General features: G+C 40.2%; 1 protein-coding gene across 2 annotated transcripts in view; it reads left to right on the top strand.

Annotated features, from left to right (window-relative positions):
• LOC126259420 (endoplasmic reticulum metallopeptidase 1-like) overlaps window positions 1-3,452 on the top strand; it is a 316,942-nt gene extending 313,490 nt beyond the window's left edge. For both annotated transcript variants that reach the window (XM_049956203.1, XM_049956202.1), the window contains one exon: window positions 67-3,452. In XM_049956203.1, coding sequence (XP_049812160.1) covers window positions 67-228 — 162 coding nt within the window. In that variant the 3' untranslated portion in view covers window positions 229-3,452. The remainder of the gene's footprint in view (window positions 1-66) is intronic.
• Window positions 3,453-17,781: the final 14,329 nt, after the last annotated feature.

Below are 17,781 nucleotides of genomic sequence, written 5' to 3'. Positions count from 1 at the left end.
GAGTTTGTGTCCCTGCAAAACAAACTCGCTCAGTTTTTTGCAGTCATGGATTTTATTTTTGTTTAGGGTGAAGGAAGAATTAACGAAACACTGGACATAGCAGTGACAAGTCATTTTCTACATGGACTGCACAAGACTTCACCAGGACTTGACCAGCTTTTACAGTACTTCCCATCATGGACAACTGTATCAGCCTGGGTTGCAACATACTCCTCATGGAAATTTTGAAGTTCTGAACTGTTAAACACAGTATAGACATAATGAATGAATCAAGCTGCACAGGACTTGGTTCATGGATTTTATTTTGTCTCCTGTAGGAGACACGTGGTAAATGTACAGTTTTGTAATACTTTTTTAAAACTGGAAGGGCCTCTGCTGTTATTGCTGGCACTATTTTAGCAGAAATATTTTTTTCCCTGTTAAATATTCATTTTTGAGTGACACCATTAGTTTACAAAATGTATTGTTAAGAACAGTATTTACTTAATTTTTTTATTCCTTTTATATTACATTGATCTCTCAGGAATCAGCAGTAATCTTTGGAATATTTTGTGCCTATATATGAACTTTGATTCCTGTACTGTCCAAAACACATGGCACACTTCGGCCTTAATTAACACTAAGAGTTATATGTTTATTTGAAAAGCATTTTTACAGTTATTAAGTACTGGTAATATCAGCAGAATGTAATAAATATTATACAACTACTGTTTGGTATCAATCCTTCATTTTGGTCGAGCATCATAAGCTATTTGTAACTAACATTATGTGAAAAGACACAGATGTGTGATATGGCAATACATAGGAGAAACACATACATAACTCATGTGCAAGTATTGAATATTGTTTACCTATAATTTGTAACTTGTATTTAAAATTTTTGTAAGCCCTTTCAAGTTGGATAGAAAACAATTTTTGAGCAGTATTTTTTTAAGTGTGCTGTGTTATCATATAAAGCATTGTTGAGATTGAATATTAGCTATTAAGGCTGTGTAGAAAAAAAATGTAAAAGAAATGGGCAGATAATATCTACCACTACAATCATTAACATATCTACAAAATGTTTTTTAAAATGCTAAATTTAACATTGTTGAGAGAGTATAGTTTTTTATAGATGTTTTCATATTGGACATTTAAGAAGGGACATTATTTGTTTGCTTTGCAGCAGTTGCTAATTTTGTTGTTTGAACAACCTATTGTCTAAGCGATCATAGGTTTACTATTCATAGACAAGCTGTTAAAATGTGTTATAGTAGAAAAGAAATGTAGACAGCTTTCATCCCGGGAACAGTGTCTGTATTATCTTGTTGATACAGATCCTTAAAAATCAAGTTTTACGTGACGGTGATAAAAATGTTCAAAGTATTAACCAGTACTTAAGTATACATGTTGCATACAATAGTTGTGTGTGGATGAGAATATTTATGATGAAAATGGAAGTGATCTGTTGGTGCAAGTCAAATTATTGTTGTTTTTTTTTAACTGCTTTTAATTGTAATAAGTGTGCATGCTTATCGAAATAAGATTCAAAGATACGAATGTTAGAAATTCGTATGTTTTGTTAGTATGTTCAAGGAAGTTGAATGTGAGTCTAGTCCTGTTTGTGATCTGTTGTGTTTGTTATTACAACAAAGTGTTCTACACAAATGTTTGTATTCACAGCTAATTACATTTATTCCATGGTTAGAAAATTTGTTCTTAAGAGGATGATAAAAAATTGAGGTTGACAGTTTCTTGCATTATGTACTATTTTGTTGTTGTTTTGTATTTACATACAAGTCTCATACCATCACACTACATAACCAGCATTTTTAATCACTGTCTTTCCTTCCCTTCTTCATCCCTCTTCTGCCAGTCTTTCTACTTTAGTAGTCTCCAATAAGCTATTGACACTACCCACTAGGTTATACTGATTTCAGTTGTCTCTTTTGCGCCACTGTTTTTTACTGAAAGTATATAATATCTCTCATTGTAGTCAGATTTAGACTTAATGAATATGTGCAGTTCACAAATTGGGGAGGGGGGGGGGGATGCATATATCACTCAATTAATGTATGCTCGAGTGGAATTGTGATGCTAATTTTCAGGAAACTTGTGTAATCAGTTATATGATTTAGAAATTGTCAGTAGGGTGTTCTCAATGATCATATTTTGTTTGTGTGACTATAAACAGCATTTGAGCAGCATGCCTGATTCAGTTATACGAAATAGTAAACTGACACCTCTTTAAGGCGCTGAGAATTTGAGACTGTATGTGGAAATGCTTCTGCTCAGTAGCATGGTGTAAACTCAGAATTTTTAATCAGTATGATCATCTACTTGTGTGTGCACTCAGTATTCATGTAACAACAATCTTAAATGATTATTGTTGTACAAAACTGTTGAGGCCTTCCTAGCCACTTGTTGACATATTGCCTGTTGACTTTTTTCTTGTATCCTTCACCTAATGTTTTGTCATAGATTTTTCCGATATTTTATTTTGCAGCCACTCACTCTGGTGAAACATTTAAAAAATTTGTAAAACATTGTCCAAAAAATCTGAAACGGAAACAAACAGGCAGTATACCAATTATTATTTTAGCAGCACTGAAGTAATCTTTCCATATTTCTCAAATTGGCAACATACTGGTTCAAACATAAAATTTCAACACTGTTATTGTGGTTAATAATCATGAGAACTGCCACATCCATGTCAGTTATCACCCTGTAATGGATATTTTTACCATTGTGTACAAAATGATAAATTATTCCACTTCAGGTTTCAAAATCAAGGTTTTACAAAATATAATAATGGTTGAAGCAGGTGCTGAAACATCCTACCACATGCTCATAAAAATAGAACATTCAATGTATAACTATGCCATATGCAGTTTTCATTTGTTGGTAACACATGTCCTGAAATATTATTTCTTTCATAATGCCTAAAATCAAGTTAGTCATACACTTTACCTAGATTCACTCAGTTGGTACACTATTTAAAACAATATGGCAGCTGATATGAAAGTGTACTTGTTTCATGCTCATGGTTACTATCTTTATTTCAATGTAAGTTAATTTTGCATGTAGAATACTCAATAAAATACTGTTATGGGTTTACCTGTTTTATAAACAAATATTTTATTTCTTCCCTTACAATGAGGTGTCGCATTACTAAATCTGACACGCTTGCGTTGAGCTGTTTGTTCACTCCAAGTCTCGCATATTCTCTGTATTAGGTCGTTATGTGGACTGGAGAAGTTGTGTGTCAAAGATGTTTATGAAACTAAGATGATACTTCTGCAAGTATCCTCTGCCTTTAAACTACAGATTTACATTGTGTGTGCACAATTTGATTATTTTTCAGCAAACACTAGCATGTTGGTATTTCATATACAGTAAAACTTGCTCAAAATGGAATTGTCTGGAATTGAAATAATTTTCCAAATTGGACAAGTTTCCGAATTACACGAAACTCACTTGAGCTATGTAAAATTTGTCAGGTATCATGCACAAAAGTACAATAGAAACTTCTAATTATGCATATACTGTATTTACGTACCTTCAATCCATCACAGTAGATGTTCATTTACTGTATATTGGACAATAGAACACTGGACTATTATACTAATTGATAAATAACACAGCATTTCTATATTTTTACCCGAACTTTAAATTGTTTATTATGGTATGTACATACATATTACTCTCATGTTTATTTGCTTTACATTTCATATTTTTCGCCACATATCAAAGAGGAAAACTCATTTTAATTTCCTGTCCAAAACTGGTTTTTTCCCCTCTAGGCAATTTTTTGCACCATACAGTAGTTCCAACAACTTGGGAGAATCTGTGTGTGCTGCAAAATGCGTAGCGTCGTTTACGCATGCAGTGGCTTCATCATCATCCTGTGTGTTGCAGATTTCTCTGATGTGAAAGTGGAGTGAGTTGACAGAAAGTAATCACTCTGAATGTAACCATCTACACTACACGAAATGTTTCGCATTTTGATTAATTCAGGAATTGCTGATGCATTTTCTTGAACTTCAATGGCCACAGAAGCATCTTGTTCTTGACCCCCAAACCCCACTTTGTTCAAGCACTGGTAAGCCAATCCAATTTACTGCATCCAGGACAGAAACTGACCATGCAAGAACAAACACACTTTCAGCTTCTCCTTCAACACTAAGAATAAGAAAATGCATCAGTAATCACATCTAATGACACTTGAATGTGTAAATAACACCCTGATCCATGCGTTGTGTGAGGCTAGTTGAACCTGGAGGGAACCAAGCCAATTTTAAGTTTGATAATGTTACTTTCAGGTGGCAGTTTGCATTGCCTAGGAAAAGGAGAACTTAGTGATTTCCTTTTTTCATTTTGGCATTGAAAGAGCCCAGCTATTCTTTCATAAGACTACTCACCATCCACACCTTTGTATTGCTTCACCTTGTGAGTGGAATCTTACTGACATCCATTTTCGAAACAATACAGTTTTGCCATCTTTCCAATTGACAGTGGCTTCTCCATTTCACCCAACATGTTCCCACACAGAAGTACAGCGAGTCTTTCCTTGGACATTTTCCTGCTGGTGCACATTTCACCTTGAACTGGTAGTTATTTTGAAGGCAGCCTGTGATAACACAATCCCACTTCATTGACATTGAACACATTTTTCAGGTCATAATTCACAGTTAAGTTGGATGGTATTGTCTTCCATTCTGTTCCTACACTTTCCTGCACATCCTTAGCTTCCCCACACACTTCATTCCACACAATGTTGTGCCTAGCTTTGAAACTGTCCAGACATTCTGTGGATGCCTTAAACTCCACAATTCCAAGCTCTTTAGTGACTTTCAGAACTCGCTCTGCAACATGGGTCCAGATAAAGGAAGTTTTTTTTGCCTGCGCACTTATGAACCATTCCCACACTATTTCATTAATTTCTTCATTTCTGATCTTTGCCTTTCTGTTCATCTGCCCATTTCCTTTCAGCCATTCATCCTGAATCTTATCCTTGTTTCTTAAAGCCTCATAAATTTGTGTTTTACTGCATTTGAAATGCAACATAATTTCGCGCTCAGAGTTTGTCTTTCTCACTCACATCGATTACATTAATCTTTTTGTTAAGTGTTAATGACACATAACATTTTTTCGACATGTTACTGCAGCTCTTTAAAACGCTACTAAGGCAACTGAAACTGGCAGAAAATAATGATCCTGACAGGTAAAACTATTCTTTAACAGAACAATACCCACCTCTTTCACTGCACACATTGCAGCAGGATGTTGGTAAATGCACAACAGTGTTCCTGTATGTGCCGGTGTGCGTCAATAATGAGGAAAACGAGAAAGCCGACAGAGTGCTGATGAATGAAAGATTTCCTTTGATTTACTGTACTGACACTTAAAATAACTAATTTGTTGTTGCACAGAGCGGCTCGGTTTTGGGTCCACAACAGCAGTGTCATGCTGCGCTGGACCTCTTTTCTTGGGTTTGCACTGCTTAACAGAGGTGGTGTAAGCTCAGGGACCTCAGCAGTTTGGTCCCATAGGAACTTACCACTACATACCAGTAACATCCTTCTAGAGTCGTGAATATCTAATGAACCGTAATATGGTAGTACAGTATAGGCTCTTTTCCATATTATACAATGAATTATTATGTATGTTCTAAGATTTGCTTTCCATTTCCGCATTAGGCACGTTCCGCTTTATACAAAAAGTCAGCCTATAACAGTGCACTGAATGCATCAGGATTGAAATAATTGTACAGTTTGGGCAGATTTCCAAATTATAGACATGCCAGTTTCAGCAAGTTTTACTATAACAAGTGTCAAAATGAAGACAATGTGATTGTTGCCACCTAGAAGCTGTATTGAGTAGCTTGTGTAGCACATTGACAAAGTAGTCATAAGGTGTATATCACTCTTACAGATGCCTTCATCTGTGTGCTAAAATTGCTGTATAACATCGAAGATATATTCATTGGTACTAACACAACTCCTCTTCAGTTGTTAAATAACTTAATGTCACATGCAACTCTTTCTCTTCAGTATTTATTTCATTGGACTGAGAATTATTTGGCTATAGAGAAAACAACTTGAAAGTATAGTGTGTCCACTGTTGTTGCGCATGTGTTGTCATGACACTGCACACATTTTATAGTTTTCATGTTCCCCAAATGTATTTTGAATGGTTTAGTGTTTTTATAAGTTCTCACAATATGGTGTTTGATAATTCTGACATTTACCAGCATTCAGACATAGAACCTTGGTCATACCAGATGACAAGACCAGTATGTCTTTTGACAGTACAGACAAAATGTCATGACCAGGTGATAGGGAAAGCCTACATTTGAGATATTGTGTTCACTCAAAATGGTAGCACCAGAGCAATAATAATTTGCACAAAGATTTAACTGATCATGGTACTGGACAATGTGCTGTAGGGATGCATGAACATCAGACTGTTTGTTCTGTAAAATGTTACAATGTCCACTGAATATGATGCAGCATACACATTAGGTATTTTATCCTAAGAATAAAGTTGGTTGGTTTGTGGGGGTTGAAGGGACCAGACTACAAAGGTCGTCTGTCTAAGAATCGAGTAACTGGCCATACAAAACCTGGTGTTTTTAATCTTCTTCAATGGGACATGTCATTGGACTCAGTTACAAATCTTTTTCAAATGCATGCCACTGTCCCCCCCCCCCCCCCCCCCTCGCACAACGCACAGGTCCCTCCTCATTGTAAAGTGCAAGGTCCTTTTTACCATATAAGTATGGTTAGGCTGCTAGAACTCTGGCAGTAGATCTTGCAAAAGGGGAAGGGAAAAGAGAAACTGTCTGTTTCACAATTTTCTTACTTGGCAGTTTTACACATGGTAAACATATTGCTTCTTAAGTATCACTTATTAATCATAATTATTCATTCTCAATTGGTTTTTAATAAAACAGTAGGTATATTTTTCACATATTCAGCTACTGAGAAGAATTTGTTAGAATATTTAACAAAGGCAAGATAGTCCAAAATAAAGCTTCACTGAAACCACTAGCTAAACCAAAAGTTAAATGGATTGCAGATGTGCTGAATGAAGTGCAACTTCAGTTGTAGAAGTAAGTTTTAAATTAACATTAATGTTTATTAATTGAATTGTCAAAATTTAGTTTATGTAAGCAGAATCTCTGTTTACATCAATTTGTTTTGCATCCCCAAAATTTGTTATATTACTATTTGTAGGACATGATGTATAAATGAATGAAAGGAAACAAAACTTAAAAGTTGGAAATTCACATAGACTATATCATCTTTCAGACTGATACTCTTTCTACTAATTTACATGTAAAGATTTTGAATTGTCACTACTTAGAACCTTATTGAAAATATTAATATACTGTGATTCATTTACTATAAAACTGTGCTTGATACTGTGTTATTCCAGAAATAAATCTTTAACTCTGAGGAGATTTTACAGTACTCAACACACTGTGCAAGCAATATTTTACATCTGAGCTGTACAAATACATCTTTAAAACGATATGAAAGGCTGTCAGTTGTTGATGGAATTCATGCCACAGAGTAGTAAAGCACACAGCATTATTTCTTGGCAAAACATTTGTCTTCACATTAATAAAGTGCCATACTTCTGAACTACTTCTGCATGTAATAAAAATGATAGTTCTCACAAGTAGACATTTCCATGTGTCTACAGCAGTTTGGAACAAAAAATTTTCCAGCCTTACTGAGTTTTTTTCTTTGAAGCAAATATCCCATAGAAGTTGATATGTTACTGGTGTAGCTATCAGAAAACATTTTATTGCTTAAAACTGTAATTGGCAAGACAAAGCAGATGTTACCAGATTTGATTACTTTACAGACAACACATTACAATGGTCCTTTCAGATATGATCACCATATGTTCGTCACTTGTCACCAGTAATGTTGAATAGATCATAAACATTCCATTACATATGCCATGGTATACCTAATTTGTAATTTATCTGAATTCATTGCGTCAAAGGCATTTAAGAAATTACATGCATTTCTGTAACTATTTCTCATTTGGCAGTAAAAATTCATTCACAATCCATTTTGTCCATGGTAATGAAGCCTGTGAAGCAAGAATTTTGTGCATACTCACAAACTGCAAGTGTTGAAACAAATATTTTTTGATGGAGTAATGGCAATGAAGGAAGATAAGAAAAGACAAAACTAACAGTCAGCAATTAAGTTAATGTGGATGATGGAAAACAGAAGCACAATTTACAATGGTGGAAACAAGGCAAGGAAGAAAAACACACAAGTGACAAAGAATAGATAACAAAAGACATTACTGTAAGTCAAGGTCTTATTGATGATACAACTATGCATACACAGTGATTATAATTTAACTGTCACTACCTGAGAGGCCCTCCTAGGAAAAAAGTGGCCATAGGACAATGAAACTTTGTGGAAATGTTCCTAAGGACCTGCAGAAGAGAAACAATAAATAAACAAGTGAAAAAACATGTTATTATTTCCACATGCATTAGTAAATTGTGTACTATGTTTACATTCCAGATTACAAACATCGCTCAATGTGATGACCATTTGCATCCATGACAGCCTGGACCTGCACTAGAGATACTATTTCACAATTGTGCACAGCACTTTTTGAACTGTTGACCATGGAATGTTTCGCTGTCATGACACAGCTCGTGCACTGCTAGGTGATCGCACATTGCGTCCAGCATTCTCAGTCATGGTAACAGTAAGTTTGCCGACAATTGGTGGTGCAATTGGCCACCCCTCCCAGGAGCTATTCCAAAAATCACCAGTCAGTTCGAACTTTGGAATCATGTTCTTAAACTCGGGTGGGAACAGAGGACTGCTCATTCCTTTAATTTGCCAATACCTGAGAAGAGCAGCTGCACTATTGCTGCTGTTTTGGTAACATAGCTTTACCCTGCTCACATTGCCCAGACCTACATTGACAGTCTGCAACTGTAACGCGTACTTATGCTTGTTTTTCAACCCTACATTCCCGTAGCAGTGCTGATGCCTAATAGCAAGTCCTGACACTTGCACTGCTAACAACACAAATCCTGCAGTGTGTGGTCTAAACATCATTCTTATGAAGAGTGGTACAAATGTACTAAATAGTCTTCCATCCAGCAAAAAGTTTAATTAAAACTACCCTGTACACATGAAGTTCTTGGCTTTAAAGTTAAGACATGCTGGTAAACAGATTTTAAGCTATCTTTTAGTTTCTTGTAATGTATGTTTTACATAAATTTATGGTGATAGCACCTTGTCTGTAGGATGGACATTGGATGCATGCTACAAATTTAGTGAATTCCACCTACTTCTGTTGAGGCTGAATTAGTTGTGCATGGTTAGTTTTTCAGCAGAAGACATGTTATAGGTATGAGCTCTAAAGCTTGGAAATTATTTGAAAGAAAGGAGGGGGGTTATGGCTTGTCTCAAAAGGATTGTCAATGGCAGAACATTAACTTCCTGCAGCAAGGAAAACATTCATTCCAAGGTATATTGTTCCAGCTTCTACTTGATTAAATTAAAACTACAGGAAATTACTGTTAAGCCCATTTAGTGTAGAGGTTTGGGAGCCCTGCTAAAAATCTCTAAGAGACACTCTAATTCATTTTTAGATGTTGAGACAAGGGTATAAGGTTGTTCCATAAACATGAAAATGCACAACAAGGGTATATGGCGTCAGTGAAAACTGCACTCTAACTTAAGATTGCTTTCTTGTCAGTTTTTCTGAAATAATATAGAAATACAGTTTAATCCAAATCATCTGATACAATTGACTGCCCTTGGCAGAAACCATGATACTTCCAGTCTATTATATTATATTGTCACGTAGAAGAAGGTGTAATTAGATGAATGATGAACACTAACTTCACTTAACGAAGGTTTATTGAGCACTTGCACATACAAGAATGTGGAGTGAACTGCCTCTGGCCAAACCACATACAGTATATATGTTGTGGATTGGCAGGAGAGCCAACCCAGGATTATAGAGGAAGCCGAAAGGCACGCGTTTAGCTCAGGCAGGCTGGCGTGAGGTCTGGAACAGGACAAGGAAATTAGAACTTAGAAAATCGGACGCAGATGGTGGCATACTTAACTTTAATCCATTAATGTTGAACGTAGCTTTTTTCTGTACATTATTTACAATATCAATAGTAACTGAACATGGCGCCTTGCTAGGTCACAGCAAATGACGTAGCTGAAGGCTATGCTAACTATCGTCTCTGCAATTGAGAGCGTAATTTGTCAGTGAACCATCACTAGCAAAGTCGGCTGTACAACTGGGGCGAGTGCTAGGAAGTGTCTCTAGACCTGCCATGTGGCGGTGCTCGGTCCGCAATCTCTGATAGTGGTGACACGCGGGTCCGACGTATACCAACGGACTGCGGCAGATTTAAAGGCTACCACCTAGCAAGTGTGGTGTCTGGCGGTGACACCACTATATATATATATATATATATATATAAACAAAGATGATGTGACTTACCAAATGAAAGTGCTGGCAGGTCGACAGACACACAAACGACACACAAAATTCAAGCTTTCGCAACAAACTGTTGCCTCATCAGGAAAGAGGGGAAGGAGAGGGAAAGATGAAAGGATGTGGGTTTTAAGGGAGAGGGTAAGGAGTCATTCCAATCCCGGGAGCGGAAAGACTTACCTTAGGGGGAAAAAGGACAGGTATACACTCGCGCACACACACACACACACACACACACACACACACACACACACACACACATATCCATCCACACATATACAGACACAAGCAGACATCTCACAAGCAGACATATTTAAAGACAAAGAGTTTGGGCAGAGATGTCAGTCGAGGCGGAAGTGCAGAGGCAAAGATGTTCTTGAATGACAGGTGAGGTATGAGTGGCGGCAACTTGAAATTAGCGGAGATTGAGGCCTGGTGGATAACGGGAAGAGAGGATATATTGAAGAGCAAGTTCCCATCTCCGGAGTTCAGATAGGTTGGTGTTAGTGGGGAGTATCCAGATAACCCGGACGGTGTAACACTGTGCCAAGATGTGCTGGCCGTGCACCAAGGCATGTTTAGCCACAGGGTGATCCTCATTACCAACAAACACTGTCTGCCTGTGTCCATTCATGCGAATGGACAGTTTGTTGCTGGTCATTCCCACGTAGAATGCGCCACAGTGTAGGCAGGTCAGTTGGTAGATCACGTGGGTGCTTTCACACGTGGCTCTGCCTTTGATCGTGTACACCTTCCGGGTTACAGGACTGGAGTAGGTGGTGGTGGGAGGGTGCATGGGACAAGTTTTACACCGGGGGCGGTTACAAGGGTAGGAGCCAGAGGGTAGGGAAGGTGGTTTGGGGATTTCATGGGGATGAACTAAGAGGTTACGAAGGTTAGGTGGACGGCGGAAAGACACTCTTGGTGGAGTGGGGAGGATTTCATGAAGGATGGATCTCATTTCAGGGCAGGATTTGAGGAAGTCGTATCCCTGCTGGAGAGCCACATTCAGAATCTGATCCAGTCCTGGAAAGTATCCTGTCACAAGTGGGGCACTTTTGTGGTTCTTGTGTGGGAGGTTCTGGGTTTGAGAGGATGAGGAAGTGGCTCTGGTTATTTGCTTCTGTACCAGGTCGGGAGGGTAGTTGCGGGATGCTTCAGGGATTCTGGACTGGAGCAGATTCGTTTGCCACGAAGACCTAGGCTGTAGGGAAGGGACCGTTTGATGTGGAATGGGTGGCAGCTGTCGTAATAGAGGTACTGTTGCTTGTTGGTGGGTTTGATATGGACGGACGTGTGAAGCTGGCCATTGGACAGGTGGAGGTCAACATCAAGGAAAGTGGCATGGGATTTGGAGTAGGACCAGGTGAATCTGATGGAACCAAAGGAGTTGAGGTTGGAGAGGAAATTCTGGAGTTCTTCTTCACTGTGAGTCCAGATCATGAAGATGTCATCAATAAATCTGTACCAAACTTTGGGTTGGCAGGCCTGGGAAACCAAGAAGGCTTCCTCTAAGCAACCCATGAATAGGTTGGCGTACGAAGGGGCCATCCTGGTATCCATGGCTGTTCCCTTTAATTGTTGGTATGTCTGGCCTTCAAAAGTGAAGAAGTTGTGGGTCGGGATGAAGCTGGCTAAGGTAATGAGGAAAGAGGTTTTAGGTAGGGTGGCAGGTGATCGGCGTGAAAGGAAGTGCTCCATCGCAGCGAGGCCTTGGACGTGCGGGATATTTGTGTATAAGGAAGTGGCATCAATGGTTACAAGGATGGTTTCTGGGGGTAACGGACTGGGTAAGGATTCCAGGCGTTCGAGAAAGTGGTTGGTGTCTTTGATGAAGGATGGGAGACTGCACGTAATGGGTTGAAGGTGTTGATCTACGTAGGCAGAGATACGTTCTGTGGGGGCTTGGTAACCAGCTACAATGGGGCGGTCGGGATGATTGGGTTTGTGAATTTTAGGAAGAAGGTAGAAGGTAGAAGGTAGGGGTGCGGGGTGTCGGTGGGGTCAGGAGGTTGATGGAGTCAGGTGAAAGGTTTTGTAGGGGGCCTAAGGTTCTGAGGATTCCTTGAAGCTCCACCTGGACATCAGGAATGGGATTATCTTGGCAAACTTTGTATGTGGTGTTGTCTGAAAGCTGACGCAGTCCCTCAGCCACATACTCCCGACGTTCAAGTACCACGGTCGTGGAACCCTTGTCCGGCGGAAGAATGACGATGGACCGGTCAGTCTTCAGATCACGGATAGCCTGGGCTTCAGCAGTGGTGATGTTGGGAGTAGGATTAAGGTTTTTTAAGAAGGATTGAGAGGCAAGGCTGGAAGTCAGAAATTCCTGGAAGGTTTGGAGAGGGTGATTTTGAGGAAGAGGAGGTGGGTCCCGCTGTGACGGAGGACGGAACTGTTCCAGGCAGGGTTCAATTTGGATAGTGTCTTGGGGAGTTGGATCATTAGGGGTAGGATTAGGATCATTTTTCTTCGTGGCAAAGTGATACTTCCAGCAGAGAGTACAAGTGTAGGACAGTAAATCTTTGACGAGGGCTGTTTGGTTGAATCTGGGAGTGGGGCTGAAGGTGAGGCCTTTGGATAGGACAGAGGTTTCGGATTGGGAGAGAGGTTTAGAGGAAAGGTTAAACCCAACAACAAGCAACAGTACCTCCATTACGACAGCTGCCACCCATTCCACATCAAACGGTCCCTTCCCTACAGCCTAGGTCTTCGTGGCAAACGAATCTGCTCCAGTCCGGAATCCCTAAAGCATTACACCAACAACCTGACAACAGCTTTCGCATCCCGCAACTACCCTCCCGACCTGGTACAGAAGCAAATAACCAGAGCCACTTCCTCATCCTCTCAAACCCAGAACCTCCCACAGAAGAACCACAAAAGTGCCCCACTTGTGACAGGATACTTTCCGGGACTGGATCAGATTCTGAATGTGGCTCTCTAGCAGGGATACGACTTCCTCAAATCCTGCCCTGAAATGAGATCCATCCTTCATGAAATCCTCCCCACTCCACCAAGAGTGTCTTTCCGCCGTCCACCTAACCTTCGTAACCTCTTAGTTCATACCTATGAAATCCCCAAACCACCTTCCCTGCCCTCTGGCTCCTACCCTTGTAACCGCCCCCGGTGTAAAACCTGTCCCATGCACCCTCCCACCACCACCTACTCCAGTCCTGTAACCCGGAAGGTGTACACGATCAAAGGCAGAGCCACATGTGAAAGCACCCACGTGATCTACCAACTGACCTGCCTACACTGTGACGCATTCTATGTGGGAATGACCAGCAACAAACTGTCCATTCGCATGAATGGACACAGGCAGACAGTGTTTGTTGGTAATGAGGATCACCCTGTGGCTAAACATGCCTTTGTGCACGGCCAGCACATCTTGGCACAGTGTTACACCGTCCGGGTTATCTGGATACTTCCCACTAACACCAACCTATCCGAACTCCGGAGATGGGAACTTGCTCTTCAATATATCCTCTCTTCCTGTTATCCACCAGGCCTCAATCTCCGCTAATTTCAAGTTGCCGCCACTCATACCTCACCTGTCATTCAAGAACATCTTTGCCTCTGCACTTCCGCCTCGACTGACATCTCTGCCCAAACTCTTTGTCTTTAAATATGTCTGCTTGTGTCTGTATATGTGTGGATGGATATATATGTGTGTGTGTGCGTGAGTGTATACCCGTCCTTTTTTCCCCCTAAGGTAAGTCTTTCCCTCTCCTTCCCTCTTTCCTGATGAGGCAACAGTTTGTTGCGAAAGCTTGAATTTTGTGTGTATGTTTGTGTTTGTTTGTGTGTCTATCGACGTGCCAGCGCTTTCGTTTGGTAAGTCACATCATCTTTGTTTATATATATATATATATATATATATATATATATATATATATATATATATATATATATATATATATATACCGAATATTCCAGTACAATGATTCTTGCCATTTGTGGATACTTCTAGAACGTACTTGAACTGAATATAGGAATTAAAATTGTACAGTCCAGGTGAGTTTTGTCATTGGTCCTGCATATTCCGCCTCCTGATGACTGTTCTCGCCCTGGCGGTGATCTCTTAGGACTTCTTTTGCCGCTACACTCTTCGTCACCTTTCTGCTTGTTGCCTGTTGCTGGAGCTTCGAATTTACCCGGGGCTGCAGGATCCTTATAGGGCTTCATTTGAAGGACATGGACCGTATCTCTGATCTTTCGTCATCTTGTGTCGGGGACAAAATCTTCAACTTCATAAGTAACATCAGACAACTGTCTTACAACCTTATAAGGTCCAAAGAAGCACCTGAGGAGCTTCTCAGAGAGACCAACCTTCCAAACAGGAGTGAAGATCCAGACAATGTCACCAGGCTGGTTGACAACAAGCTGGTGGCTCACGTCATATCTTCGGCGATGGTTTTCTTGAGCCTGCAGCATGCGGAGTCGAGCTAACTGCCGAGCATCCTCAGCTCTGGTTAACACCTGGCCGATTTACTTGTCGTCCGTGTCATCAGGATGTAACAGAAACACAGTGTTCATAGTCATATTCACCTCATGCCCATGTGCCAGGAAAAATGGCATAAATCCTGTGGTGTCTTGTTTGGCAGTGTTGTAGGCAAACATCACGAAAGGTAGCACCTCGTCCCAGTTGCTCTGCACAACATTGACGAACATTGATAACATCTTGGCCAAAGTCTTACTAAGGCGTTCAGTAAGCCTGTTAGTTTTTGGATGGTAGACAGTTGTCATGTGATAAGTAATGTTGCACCAACAGTTTCTATCTGTCACAAGATGCGATTGAAAAACTTTTCCTCGTTCCGTAATTAGCGACCTTGGGGCACCATGTTTTTAATACAATGTCTTCCACAATGAATTTGGCTACCTCAGATGCTTCAGCTGTTTTCATGGCTTTTATAATGGCATAGCATGTCAGATAATCAGTGCAAACAACAATCCATCTATTGCCACGAGCAGACATTGGAAATTGTGCGAGGAGGTCAATCCCAACATGCTGCAAAGGCATTTCGGCTGGTAGAATTGGTATGAGTCAGCCAGGTAGTTTCTGAGGAACTGCCTTTCTCCTCTGGCACTCTCGACAGTGTGACACATAGTGACGGACACTTCTAAATAAACCTGGCCAGAAAAATCTCTTGCAGATTCTATCGTATGTCTTAATAAATCCTAAATGTCCAGCCTCAGGTGTGTCATGGAATTTCTGTAGAACATCTAAGCGCATGTGTTTAGGAATTGCTGGTAGCCACCTGTTTCGAAAAAGATCAATGTTTTTCTTGCAATGTAATCCATTAACTACCTTAAATTGTCCTTTCACATCCTCTGACTGATTTAAGGCAAGCATAATTTGAGATATCTTGGCATCGTCCTCCTGCTCAGCAGAGAGAGACTGAAGTGCAGTGAGACAGTCACTATCTTCAGCAAAGTCTTGATGGCCTCGTACAGGGTTTCTTAGGAGACAGTCGGCACCTTGGTGTTTTCTTCCACTTTTGTACACTATGGTAATGTCACACTCTTGAAGACGTAGTGCCCACCTGGTGAGTCATCCTGTTGGATCCTTAAGACCTGTCAACCCTCAAAATGAATGATGGTCTGTAACAACTGTGGATGTCCTTCCATAGAGATACTGTCGAAACTTGCACATTGCCCAGATCACAGCAAGACATTCTCTTCCTGTAGTTGAGTAGTTTCTCTTGTCTTTTGTAAGTGTCCTAGAAGCGTAGGCTATAACCTTCTCTTTTCCATCTGAAATTTGCACCAGAATAGCACCGATCCCATACCCGCTGGCATCTGTGTGTAGTTCTGTAGGTGCTCTCTCATCGTACAGACCCAGTACAGGGTCAGTCGTCAGAGCTTTTCACAGCACATCGAAAGGATCTTGTTGAGCACCAGCCCAGATAAATTTAGCATCAGCTTTTAACAACTCTTGGAGTGGCTGGCTTTGATACAAAAGTCTTTGATAAAATGACGGTAATAAGAATATAATCTGAGGAAGCTTCTCACGTTTCTAATACTTTTAGGAATAGGAAAATCTGTTATAGATATCACCTTTTCTGGGTCTGGCCACACACCTTTGTTTGACACAAGGTGTCCAAGTATTTTGATTTCTTTTGCTCCAAAGAGACACTTTCTTGGATTAAGTTTCAGTCCGCTTTGTTGGAGACACTTAAGAATGGCCCTCAGTCTTTTTATATGTTCCTCAAATGTCTCTGAGAACACTATAATGTCATCTAAATAACAAAGACACAGTGTCCACTTCAGGTGCCTTAGAAGATTATCCATCATCTGTTCAAAAGATGCTGGTGCATTACACAAACCAAACGGCATTACCTTAAACTCAAACAGACCCTCAGGGGTGATGAATGCAGTTTTCTCATGGTGACCCTCAGCTACTTAAATTTGCCAGTATCCCAAGTACATGTCCATGGTTAAGAAAATCTTAGCCCCCTTCAGACAATCTAGTGTATGGTCAATTCGTGGAAGAGGGTAAACATCCTTTTTAGTTATCTTATTAAGCTTTCTGTAATCAATACCAAAGTGCCAACTGCCATCCTTCTTCCTGATGAGGACCACTGGTGACGACCGTGGGCTCTGGGAAGGCTAAATGATGTCATTCTTCATCATTTTCTCTACCTCATGAATTATTCCATGTTCCATTACTGACACACGGTATGCTCTCTGGTTTATTGGTTGATACTCTACAGTGCTGAACCGGTGCTTCACCATTGATTTGTCTAATTTGCTCTTCACCTGTGGATTGAACCATTCAGAGAACTCTTGAAAGATGGCAAGTAGCTTCTTCTGTTGTTCCTTAGTGAGATCTGGTGATAGTCGAGCTAGAAGATCTTGTCTCGTAGTGATAGCGCTAATGTCGCTCACAGACTCGGCATGAGAGGTTTCTATGGTGCTCAGCTATTCTTCAATTAACGGCTCAGCGTTTGCTATGCACATGCAGCTTGGAAGGGTCTGCAGTTCTCGGCAACAGTTAACTACTCACAATTCTCCGAATCTGTTCTTAAACGAGACAACAGAGGCTGGTATGACCAAGTTAGTCTTCAGTGGTATGCTTTTCTTACATTCCACTAAAAGATCCATGAGTTGATGCATGGCACAACATGTGACAGTTACCTTTCTAGTGCTAACTGGAGGAATGATTACTTCATCCAGCACACATAGTCTCTCGTCTAGCACAATCTTTGAGTGACCACAATCTATAATTGCCTGAGAAGCTTTCAAAATGTCCCATCCGAGAATGACATCATGACTACACTCGTGTAAGAC

The sequence above is a fragment of the Schistocerca nitens genome, chromosome 5 (assembly GCF_023898315.1).
Source record: "Schistocerca nitens isolate TAMUIC-IGC-003100 chromosome 5, iqSchNite1.1, whole genome shotgun sequence".
Lineage (NCBI taxonomy): Eukaryota > Metazoa > Arthropoda > Insecta > Orthoptera > Acrididae > Schistocerca > Schistocerca nitens.
This window is presented reverse-complemented; position numbering and strand designations above follow the sequence as displayed.